The 12,418-nt window shown below is 39.5% G+C and overlaps 1 protein-coding gene across 1 annotated transcript in view; it reads right to left on the bottom strand.

Annotated features, from left to right (window-relative positions):
• Nucleotides 1-12,418, bottom strand: part of LOC124292529 — a 30,107-nt gene that overhangs the window by 9,185 nt on the left and 8,504 nt on the right. The window contains exons 9-15 of the mRNA XM_046729648.1: nucleotides 11,703-11,841; nucleotides 9,247-9,342; nucleotides 3,400-3,511; nucleotides 3,186-3,250; nucleotides 2,700-2,868; nucleotides 2,046-2,185; nucleotides 1,336-1,413 (exon numbers count right to left, since the gene is read on the bottom strand). Coding sequence (XP_046585604.1) covers nucleotides 1,336-1,413; nucleotides 2,046-2,185; nucleotides 2,700-2,868; nucleotides 3,186-3,250; nucleotides 3,400-3,511; nucleotides 9,247-9,342; nucleotides 11,703-11,841 — 799 coding nt within the window. The remainder of the gene's footprint in view (nucleotides 1-1,335; nucleotides 1,414-2,045; nucleotides 2,186-2,699; nucleotides 2,869-3,185; nucleotides 3,251-3,399; nucleotides 3,512-9,246; nucleotides 9,343-11,702; nucleotides 11,842-12,418) is intronic.

Raw genomic sequence — 12,418 nt, 5'->3', positions numbered from 1 at the left:
GTGAACTGAAGAATGGTGCTTCATAAATACCACAAAACATGAAATTATGACAAACATGAAATTAATGTAAAACAAGAAGACAAAGTCATCAATATCCCCCGCAATGGCAAAATACTCTTCATGATTATGTCTGCGAGTTATGATTATGTCAAATATTTAGGTGTGTATATAGAAAAGTGGAAGGAGAGTATTGAAAGGTTTTTAAAGTTCTGCTCCAGAAAATAGCACTATCACCAATTTCAGTCTATGTCAAACTTGTTGCCACGGAAAAGCCAAAAATATTTTATTCAGAATTCCAAAACTACCAAAAGGCACCAGTACACCACCAGATCTATCTATGTGCCAAGTTTGGTGAAGAAATAGTGAACGGTTTTAGAGTTCAGCTCCGGAAAAGAGCACAACCACCAATTTCAGGCTAAGTCGAACTTGTTGCCATGGAAATGCCAAAAATATTTTATTCAGAATTCCAAAACTACCAAAAGGCACAAGAACACCACCAGATCTATCTATGTGCCAAGTTTGGTGAAGAAATAGTGAACGGTTTTAGAGTTCTGCTCCGGAAAAGAGCACAACCACCAATTTCAGGCTAAGTCGAACTTGTTGCCATGGAAATGCCAAAAATATTTTATTCAGAATTCCAAAACTACCAAAAGGCACCAGTACACCACCAGATCTATCTATGTGCCAAGTTTGGTGAAGAAATATTTAACGGTTTTAGAGTTCTGCTCCGGAAAAGACAAATGTGCATGGAAGGATGGATGGACGCACGGACGGAGTCCATTTTAATACCCCCCACAAAACGCGTTGCGGGGGATAAAAATGACCCTTGTTTGCATTAATAGAAGTAGTTTTTGTGTGGACATATTGGGGTTGTCAAATCAGGTTCACTGCACATACTTCCGTACATAACAAAGCTCTCAATAGACTGACTGACTGAGTTTAGTTTTACCGCTTTTAGCAATATTCCAGCAATATCACGGCAGGGGAACACCAGAAATGGGCTTAACACATTGTGCCCATGTGGGGAATCGAACCCGGGTCTTCAGCATGACGAGCCAACGCTTTAACCACTAGGCTAACCCACCGCCCCGCTCTCAATAGACACTGTAAATGAGCGATGTAGTGGTTGACAGTCCTCACCAATTTTTTTTATGTTTAAAGCAACTCTATGATTAAGTCAACAGTCACATTCATTTGGAGATGCATTTAATTTCATGATATCCAGTGTTTACCTGTGTATGAATGAGCATATACAATCAATCGGACATCAAAGTACATTAGAATGCAGTGTACATCAACCTCTATCAATCTCAACAATGTAATCACATGACCTACTGTTTGTTTCCTGCGGACAAAAGCCGACACACCAACAGTCTGCTCACTGATGCTCTGGGCTGCACGGACAAACTGCATCTGTAGTACATGAAAAATATACAGCTGCAAGGAACCAGTGTTATTATCATAATTAACTGGTGTGGTGAAAACGACAGGTAGATGATGACTGCCATCGCGACATTTTGGGATAAGTCACCCTTTCAGATTGGAATGGTGGTTGCAAACATCAGTGCTACTGTAGAGTATACTGCCCTCATACTGTCCTCTATCCAGACATGTGTCCATGTCTCCAGTATGGTAACCATGCATTTACCATAGTTACCAGGAAACACACCCAGTAGCATCATAACTGGTTCTTGGTTACTAAGAATTACTCTATAGTGCCTTCCAGGAAAAAATAACATCGTGGTGGCAGTGTCATGGAGTAGAAAGTTTCTGTTTCTTGTCTGAATTCTCAGACTTTTCAGTTTTAAGCTTTTATTTTTGAGAAAGCTACAGCCTTAAAAAAGGACCATGCTGGTCTCAACCAAAGGTTTTCTCCAATTTGATGAAAGCCTTCCCTTGGCTGTATGCATGTCACTAAATATGGGTACAGTACTTGGATTGCTGGTGCCATCATGTACCCTCCAGTACAAGGAAGTACTCCAGGTACTCTGTAGTTTCCATCCTTTCAACAAGTTAACCGTGTCAGTCACAGAGTTTGTTCCTACCAGGTTTTGAGGCTTGAGCTTGTACAGCAGACGGCAGACGTGTTCAAACAACAGGAGAGTTGTATCCCCTGACGGAGTGGTGTCAGCCTCCAGACCCAGTAGCCGCTGCCAGCGGTCAGCCTGGTCTGTGGCAAGGTCATCTGGACAAATGGCATAATGAAGTTCATGGTCGGGCACATATCATCTCCTATTCTGTCATACAATATACGGGGTTGTGGGGTAGCCTAGTGGCTAAAGCGTTAGTTCGTCACGCCGAAGACCCAGGTTCGAATCCCAACATGGGTACATTGTGTGAAGCCCATTTCTGGTGTCCCCCGCCGTGATGTTGCTGGAATATTGCTAAAAGCGGTGTAAAACCAAACTCAGTCAGTCAGTCATACAATATACTACTCAATGTAGTTTCTTTTTCAAAATACTTCGGCTATCATTACAACTTGCTCATGAAAATTCACTATTCTAAAATATACAAAATTCATATAAGTATTGCAGAAAATATGTTAGCGTTCATTTACAAACGTAGAATACACTGCTGTTGCTCATGCCAGGTGCAGAAGGCATGCTGGAGTTACACACATTTGCACTCAGTGAAATAACATGAAGCCATTACAAAACCATGCAGTGCCTGGCCATTTCCTGATAGAACACAATACATACCTGTCTCATACTGTAGGTCACCAGTGAGAACCTGAAGCATCACATCTGGGTATTTCTCACATAGCCACAGGATCTGGGCTTGCTGCACATCCAAAGGGAGAGAACTCTTGTTGAAGAGAATGTTCCTGACCTCCTCCTCCACTGTTGTTGCCTCAGTGTTGACTGGAAGCTGGAAGGGTCGGTCATATCTCTATGATTACTGATCAAGACTGCTATAAATATATATTTATTCCTTCAAATAATGTTTGCTTATGCTGAAAAGTGTATCCAGGAAAATTTAAGACCCTAAAATAGCAATGTAATTTCATATCTCTCTACTGTGGTGAACAAGGGAGGTGACATCACTCTCTAGTTGGATTTCATGTGTCTATATGTTAAACATATATAAGAAACATAATCTTCACTTGTTTACAAAAACTTTATTAATTGCATGTATATCGCATGAGATGAGAACTCCATTTATCTGGTGAGATTGTCGTCACCTACCTTGGACCTATCTGCTAAACTGCCAACAAGCTCCTCTAACCTCCAGAACTCTGCCATGTAGGGATCTGGAACATTTCAACATGCACAAAGTCATGCCTCCAGAATCTGGGGTTTTCAAGCAGATGATGAAAGTTGTTAAAGTACCGGTAGGGGTCGTATAACAGAATTGAAGGTATAGTGAGACTTAACCTTCACAAATATTCTTGACACTGACCTACAAGTTGAGACAACCTTGACCTTGGCTGCTTCACTTGATCCCCTTTCCACCTCCTGTGTAGGTGTGATATCCTTTTGACAACATGGGCTGACTGGTCCTGTTGCTTCTCCTTGTCAACAGAGAGGTCAAGGTCAAGGATGTGAAATACTCAATCAAAATACAGCTTTTAAGCAAATTTATGAGGAAATGTCTATTGCATACCACAATTTGTTTTTCTAAATTAATATTATATTTCTTTCAATCATATACCTGGATATAATGTTTAAAGTAATTTAAACTTGTTATCAAAACTTAACATGTATAGAAAAATAATTAGCAAAAAGCAACATTAAGTCAAACCAGAGACCATATACCGATATATGGTCTCTGGTCAAACATATAACCAGTATATATAGTCTCCTTCAAGGAAAACAGAATAAACTGAAGGCCATTTTGGATATGTGGGCACTTTTCATAAAGTAGGCTTAAGAGTGAAGGTGTCCACACACCCAAAAAAATGAATTATTGTTTCAACTTAACACTGACAAAAATATCAAAAATTGCTGTCAAATTTTCTATAAAAATGAGTCAGTTGATATAATCCTGTGAATAATTCTGAACTGAAACCATCTCAATTTGATATGTAAACTAGTCTTAAGTAGCTTTACAAACATGTTTTCCCAATCTAACTAAGCGAAAACAAATTCCTTCCACTTATATTTAAATATAAGTTGAGTATCAAATGCATTCAAGATAAAATTTGCACCTTTCTTAACTGATAGCTGTTTGCTGACATCAGGGTTATCATCCAGTTGGGCAGAAGATGTGGGTTTAGTTATTTTCATCTTATCCTGGTATTTCTTTATAGCCTGGATTAACCCTTGATAATGAAGGAAGTTGACATCAAGTGCAAAAGTGTATTGGAATTACTCAAGTCAGTTGTAGGTATTTTTTTTCAGGATTTATAAAGACTTGTTCTTGGCTGACACTGCTTTAAAACAATTTAGAATAAAAGATCATATCTGTATCATTTTACCGATTCTTTTATATGGGTCCGAAATCTGGGGAACTAAATATTTTCATTGTATAGAAAAGGTTCATGCATCATATTTTAAATGCTTCCTAAATTTGGGAAAGTATGCTTCAAATAAGGCTGTACTAGGGGAAACTGGTCGTTGCAATATATTTGTACTCACCAGATTACGAGTAATAAAATTTTGGCTGAAATTATTAAAAATGGATTCTTATAGGTACCCAAGGCAAAGTTATATTTTCCTAAAGCTACAAGATGATATTGGCAAGCTTAATTGGGCATCAGAGGTTAGACAGTTACTTTTTTCGACTGGATTTTCTCATGTGTGGATTTCACAAATGGTTGGAAATGAATGTAATTTTTTATATGTTTTTAAGCAACGTCTTCAGGACATTTTCTTCCAAGAATGGTCTATGTCTATAAATAATTCAAGTTTCTTAGAACACTATTCTTCTCATAAATCTTTGTTAGAACCGGAGTTTTATATTATGAACCTACAAGACAAATCGTTAATACGGGCGTTGTGTAAATTTAGAATTGGCTTTCATGATTTTAGAATTCACTATTTACGCAAACCCAATAGAGCTTTCAGTGATGTAAATGAATCCATCTGTAAAAATTGTAAGACAGGTAATATTGAAAGTGAATTTCATGTATTATTTGTGTGTACCAAGTATTTAGATTTAAGAAGTAAGTATTCACATTTGTACCAACACCTGTAAGAGATGAACAAATATTGTCCAGTCTGTTAAATTCTAAAAATATTGATATTATCAAATCTATTGCTATTTATTTAAAACATGTCTTCAATGCAAGAAATGTCACCACAACCACCACGTGCATATAATTGTAGCAAGTGTATTTGTACTATAGGCCTTTAGGCCCGAAATACTGAATAAAAATGAATCTGAATCTGAAGTTGACATCAAGTGCAAAAGTGTATTGGAATTACTCAAGTCAGTTGTAGGTATTTTTTTTCAGGATTTATAAAGACTTGTTCTTGGCTGACACTGCATTAAAACAATTTAGAATAAAAGATCATATCTGTACTAATGTTTTTTGTTATAAAAGACAGGTTCTGTTATAAAGTCATCAAATGATTCAGGCTGTATATTCTTTGACAACTTATCAAAGGCAAAGACAGCATCCAACCAAAATACATAAATGATTTTTTTAATGCTTTTGCTGGAAACATTGCCAATATATGGCTGAAGTTTAGTACACAGTTTTCCAATTGGATTCATTTGTGATGTCCAACAGTTTTCTTAACTAAAGTCAGCTTCAATGAATTTACACAGGAAAAAACTTCAACCATACCAAGCCCACCCACTTCACATATGTACATTTTCTTTTAATCTTATTTGGTTGCCCTTTCCAAGAAATTTAAATAACATTTTATTCAACTCTTCAGAAACTGACGAGGAGGGTTAGGGAGTGTAAAAAATACATAATTTCATTTTGAAATAAATAAGGCCTTGATAATAGCAATTCTATGAAGAGAAGTAAAGACTGTTTTCATCCATCTGTTATTTATTAAATTATAAAGTCTTGACACTTAAGACTTGAAAAATATGAAATTTTAACTATAAATTGTATACTTATAATACTCATCCTATCTCACATCTTGTACTCTCTCTCATGATCAACAACTGAGTGGAAACGAACTGTAAACAAAGTTTTTGGCCTCTCTTGTACCATTTGCCCAAACACAACCTTACTGCTCCCATTCCTGCACAGCCTGGTAGCCTCTGCAAAGCATGCAGCATGCCGTCTGGTTGATCAAGTGATTCCTTTGTCTGAACATTCTCTTCTTGGAGCGAAAGGTCGCAATCTATGTAGTGGGGTAGGTCAGGCGGGAATCCATCATGTAAGATAAGTATTATAAATATACAATTTATAGTTAAAATTTCCAAATTTTTTAACTTCTCCTATCTCACATCTTGTACTTATCCCATGTTTGGACGGTGGGCCACAGATTACCCGGTGTCTGTGGAGGATACAACCGTGGTGCTATGATGGTGATGCACAAGGACGTCGTTATGAGCACAATCTCCCCAATTGACTGCATGACTCCTATACTTGTGATGGGTTGCTTCTTCAAAACCCCTTGGCTTACTCAGTACAAAAATTCCCAGGGAGTGGCTGCTCCCGAATAAATTTGGTTTTCTGCCATATTTTTGTCACCAGACCAGCTAAGCAAGTGACTCGCCTCGCCCCAATTTCCAGAAAGTCCCAGTAAATTATAGTCTTGAGGCTCTAATCTGGCTAGTTCCTGCTTCGAAACCATCCCCACAGTCACCATGCAGATGAAAGGGAACACGGCTCGGTAAGCTCAACTGAGCCGAAGTGATTGCCGAAGCAACCTTTAAACCTTTGTACCCTTGGCGATCAAAGATTTCTGCAGATGTGCCAAACGTGAAGATGTAGCATTTGCAGGGACCCATGTAGTCGATCTGAGTGAGAGTGGAATAGCACATCATCTCAGTTGGGTACAGTCACTGGATCTGGATCGGCGAACAGTGGATCGACGAACCAATTTCGAGCTGGCCTGTAGGGCGAAACCAAAAGCAGTGTTATCTTCTTGGTGGACTGTAGCTACTGAGCACTCCAGGTAGTAGAGCCGGTTTGATCGTGAAAGAGGATCTGCGATGACATTCTTAACCCCTGTTATGTATCTGGCTCTTGCTGTGATGCCCAGGGAGTCTATCAGTTGGAAGAACCAGATCGCCCAACCGAGGAGGTGGGATGAACCTGTTGAGCCCAAATGATTGATGTGCCCAATGCGTTATGGCTAGAATGACTGCCTTGAACTTCACTTCGTTTATGTGAAGGGACTGCTTGTCTAGGGACCACAGCTCTTCCACCTGATGATCATGATGATGAGCTCCCCATCCTCGGAGCAACGATCTATAAATAGGTGATGAGTGGGATTGAACGGCCTAAACATTTGATTCATTGAGCCACCAGCAAAAGTACGGATGGAGTGATGAAGGTAGATGGATGGGGATCGTCGATCTTCAGAGGACGAGAAAGATCGGCGAGTAGAAACTAGGGGTGTCGGGTGAAGGTCCGAGAGACTCAGTTGGTAGTTTCTCCAACAATGTACCTAGAGTGGTTTGCAGAGCTGATATCTGCATCGCAGGGTAGGTTCGATGAACCGGATCGATGGTCAGGGGTGGAGATCCTATAACCGGCAGCTTGTAACCCTGGTTGAGTGTGAATACGATGAAGGGGGCTTCCAAAAGAGTCAAATTGCGAGCATATAGGCCAATTCTTCCGCCTACCAGAGTGCCTAAGATCGAAATGACTGGGGGCGGAAGTTCCCAGTCAGGCGAACGTCTCTGACAGTTACTGCTTCCTGGAACCAGCTCCACGATTGTGTCCGAGTCGCGGGCACCTCTGGCAAAGGTGGATCTGGGCTGTTATCTTGTCCTGCCACGAAAGGAATAGCCCTAACAAAAGGAGTCTCCAAGGTTGGGGTTCGAAGATGTGTACTGTGCCAGTCGTTTATGCTTCAAGGATTCCTGTAACTGCATCTTCTGAAGCTTAAGCACTTCAACTGACACCTGGAACTTTCGTAGAGAGGTTGTGGACGATGCCATCAAACAGAAACAGTCCACTCTGTAATGAACGTCCCAAGAGGTATGGTTCAACAGGCCTTGCCGTCTAATCAGCAGTATGTATCCGAGAAAGAAAGTGATTTGGTCCAGGAAAGTCTGAAACTGTTCACGAACAATAGCCATGGCTCCCTAAAGTGCGTCTGGTCCTGGGTCGTAGCGTGCGCAACAGATAAGTCTACTGCCTCTATCGCCGACAGCATAACATTGATGGAGGGTAAGGTACGGTGAATGATGTTTTCAGGTGAATTAACTCCCGGTCTTCAGTTAGGAGAGGAGGGCTATTTCGCTTCAGTCAGTGAGAGTGAGAGTGAGAGAGAGAGACAGGAGGTGTATAAAAAATATATATCCTAGTAACTTAGAATATTCAGGATTCCACTCAATATTTAGACTGGGCAAATACCTCACAAGAGTATTCTCCCTGGCACCTATCCGTGTTACTCGAGGGGAGCTTTGTCATAGTTATTTTTTTAGCCTGACGTATCAGCAAAACATTTTCAGTGTGTCAACTGTAGCTTCAAAAGATTCTTGAGAATATGAACTCTACATTCTAAGTTGTTCAGTGGTCTCGAGGGGGACATGGGCTGATGTACCCTTGATGTCGGTTTATGTTCTCTGAACCCGAAGGGCGAGGGGAACATAAAGAAACATCGAGGGTACATCAGCCCATGGGCCCGATTGAGGGACCAGTGAACAACATATTTATCTTACCGAAGACCTCAATGGTAATTTTAAACTGTTTGAAGCACATGTATTGGATCATAGTATGGAGTACAAGACAACAAGAAAAACAAATTTTTCTCCCTTCCATCGATCTGCATTCGCAAAACATCGGTAATTTCCATACATCATACGTGATTCAATGTTATTCAAGATAAAGAATTACTACTACGAAGTACCAAATGAGTTCGGCATTCCCAGCGGGGTACATAGAAAATGTTACTCGCTTGTAAGCGTGGTACATTAAAAATAATAGAAGAGCGCTCAGCCAATCAGAAAACGACATTTATGTGTGAGGCAAGATAAACTGTGTTGATAGTACTCTTCGTCTCTTATTCTGTCCTTTGATATTCACATTCACTGATAGATTTAGGGAGAACAGATTTAATCCTTACAGTCATAACAGAAGAAGAAATTTGTACGATGACTTCAGAATGGGAAATTATTCTCCAATTCTTCAGAAGACTTTTAAGGACAAGATCAGTGTGTACCCACCTGACTCAGGTAGGCAACCTGTAGACTGTCTGTCTGGAACGTCCTCCCTGCAGGTGCGGACATCATACTCAGACTGTCACCTTTTGCAGAATTCTTCTGTCAACAGGAAAGAGTTAACATAAAGTAAGATTAACCATGCTTTGTCTCTCCAACCAGGAAACACACAGTAACACAAACTGCAGCTTTATTCAACCGGGAAAAACAGTGACACAAACGTGCACTTTGTCTCTCTAACAGGAAAACATAGAGTAACATAACCTGTGCCATGTCCATACAATAACTAACATTAGTACAAAATCTCTGCTGCAGAAAAACATACAGTGACACAACTTTGTGTCACTAAGTTATGCCCTTCAACAGACCCATACCATCAATGTAAGAGGCAATGTTTGTTTATGTTGGTATCAGTGTGCAAAATAGTTTCCAAATTTTGCTAGCCAATCGGGCTAGCTATGCCTGAAAGTTACTAGCCCACAAAATAATTCACTAGCCTGAAATTTGAAACTAAGCAAAAGATCACAAATATAATTAAGAAATACACTTCGCTCTACCACCATGTATAGTGTAATAAAACACACTTTTGCCCTGAACTATTATAGTTAAAGCACGAGGACGCTTGCGTCCGAGTTCTTTTAACGCTATAATAGTTCAGGGCAAAAGTGTGTTTTATTACACTATACATGGTGGTAGGGCTAAGTTATTTCTTTCTAAGATGCCAAGTTTAATACTTTCTAAAGATAATTACGATTAATTTAAGGCAGAAAACAAACGACGGTATCGGTGACCTAAATTAAGAATCCTCGCACAGGGCTAACTCGCTGGCTGCTGTTCTATTGATGTGTCTGCCCCTACGTTAAGACGAACGCGTTACCAGAAAAAAACAAATGATAACAGTTTGATGACGGTTTACGTTCGGATTAAATATCTTCTCTGAATTATTTTAATTACATCTGTGATTAACGTAAACCATATGGGGCAATATGAACGTTGCATTTCTACTACCTGCGTAAGAATAGATCAGTACATCCAGAGGAAGTTGAATAGTCAAGCGACATTCCACAATTGCATTGTGGGAATGTAAACATTACGAACGTTACTGTGTCGCTGAAAACTTGTGAGTCGAAATGACAAATTTTAACCGTCGTAAAACATAAACGTAATGTTTCCACCAGTGATGTTAGCTGCGTGAAGCAACAGCAAACCAAGAAACTGGATGCAACGGTGTAGTTTACTGTAGGAGGCCGTTCGAGGCGATGACAACTGACATGCATCGTGAAGTCGCTTACATTGTGACGTAATGTAAAATGGTTCGATTACGAGGGGGCACACTAGAATGGCACATGTGACGGGATAACGTCATTCAATTGTTACGTCATCAAAAAACTATACCTTTATTGTCTGATAATGTATTTTTTTTTTATTGTTCTAACCGTTAGGCATCTTAGAAATGAGAATAAGATATTGTCTGCATGACACGGGTTTCATCATTAAGCTGCTAATATGGTGAACAGTTTTATCAGGCCATAATCTTTAAAAGTGTATTATAACTTAACAAGACAGAGAGAGTGATATATTTACAAAATGACCCCATGACAATTCACAAGACGGTCGGGCCAGTGACTGTGGAGTAGTGGTGGTCCGATTAATTGAAATAATCGAAGATTGGTCGCAGTGACTATAACGACCAAGCAATCGATTATGTTTTCTCATAATCTAACACAAACAATTTTGGAACACTTGTTTGCATTAATATCATTTCTCAAAAGGTTGGTTTTGTCTGTTACATTTCATAAGTGCTACAAGCTCTTTCCAAGTCATGACTGAATTTATCTTAAAGATTCCAGGAAATTTATGTTCCTAACATACTAATCATCCTTTAAAGATGTGAAATTTGTAAATGCATTTTGTGCAATTTGCAAAGAAACCCAAAAGAACTACATGTTTTTTCTATATTTTTTGTGCATAAACAAACATAACCAGGAGAATTTGATAAATCATGCTAACCAAATTTGTTCAATGATTGATCTGTTGTAATGAACCAATCATCAATTGTGAGATTTTAACCAATTCCCAACACTACTGTGGAGATTTACTGGCCCGACTGACTATTTCTCACACTGGTTAGCATACAAACTGAGGGTATTATCACTTCCCTGTGGCTACCCACATGAGGCTACTATTTTCAGTGATGGACAAAACAGCATGTTCTCCTCAAACCAGAGTAAAATCAGATTCAGTATCTTACTACATGCCTTCAGTTGATGGTAAGTGTAGCATCCAACTGATGACATCCTCACCATGTCGCTGATTGGGGTAAACGCCTTGGTCATGCAGACAAGGTGTCCAACCAGGGATCAGAGGTTTGAATCTCATGCAGGAAGTTGCCAAAACTGTGGAAAGTTCTAAGACTTTTATTTTTTTTTAACAAAGAAAGATTATGATGAATGATAAGTTACCTGTACAATGTATATGTCGTGTTGGGTAAAGAATCCCACCATGACAGTGGGGATATGAGACACACTGACTCCCAGAATCTCTCCGCTGTCTGGTGAGGTCACATCGCGCAGCGGCAAACCTAGCCTGGCGTTAAACAACCTGAAACAGCGGAAACACAATCAGGGTGAACACTGACAATCTAGAATGTGTATGTTCTCATAGAGACACCTGTCTCCACCTCCTTGTCTTGGATACATAAGTCCAGATTATTTCCATGGAAACAGCAAATTGAAACAATTAATATTGAAAAGTATGAAATGGCAATAGTTGAGCATTTGGTCATTGCACATGTCTTGTTTGGTAGTTTTCATGCAAAAATAGAGATCTGTTTGAGAGTTATGCCATGGAAATGAAGCCTACAGTTGTTTCCATCAAAACATACCAAAATATAATTTCATAAAATTCAAAATGCAAATGTAGTTAAGGGAAGCAGTTAAGCTGATGAGCAATGCCTATGCCAGGTGTTGTCAAAAACACAATGCATGGTCTGTAAGTTATAGCCAGACATTGCATGGGAATGCTGATGTCAATTTGAACCAAGCCATAAGCAATATCACTCCCCTCTCTTTGGTAGGGAAGGAATCAAGAGAAAAGACCATATGTTATCTCCCCTCTCTTTGGTAGGGAAGGAATCAAGAGAAGGGACCATGTGTTATCTCCCCTCTCTTTGGTAGGG

Source organism: Haliotis rubra, unplaced genomic scaffold (genome assembly GCF_003918875.1).
Source record: "Haliotis rubra isolate DU_JTF1 unplaced genomic scaffold, ASM391887v1 Scf52, whole genome shotgun sequence".
NCBI classification, from domain to species: Eukaryota; Metazoa; Mollusca; class Gastropoda; order Lepetellida; family Haliotidae; genus Haliotis; species Haliotis rubra.
This window is presented reverse-complemented; position numbering and strand designations above follow the sequence as displayed.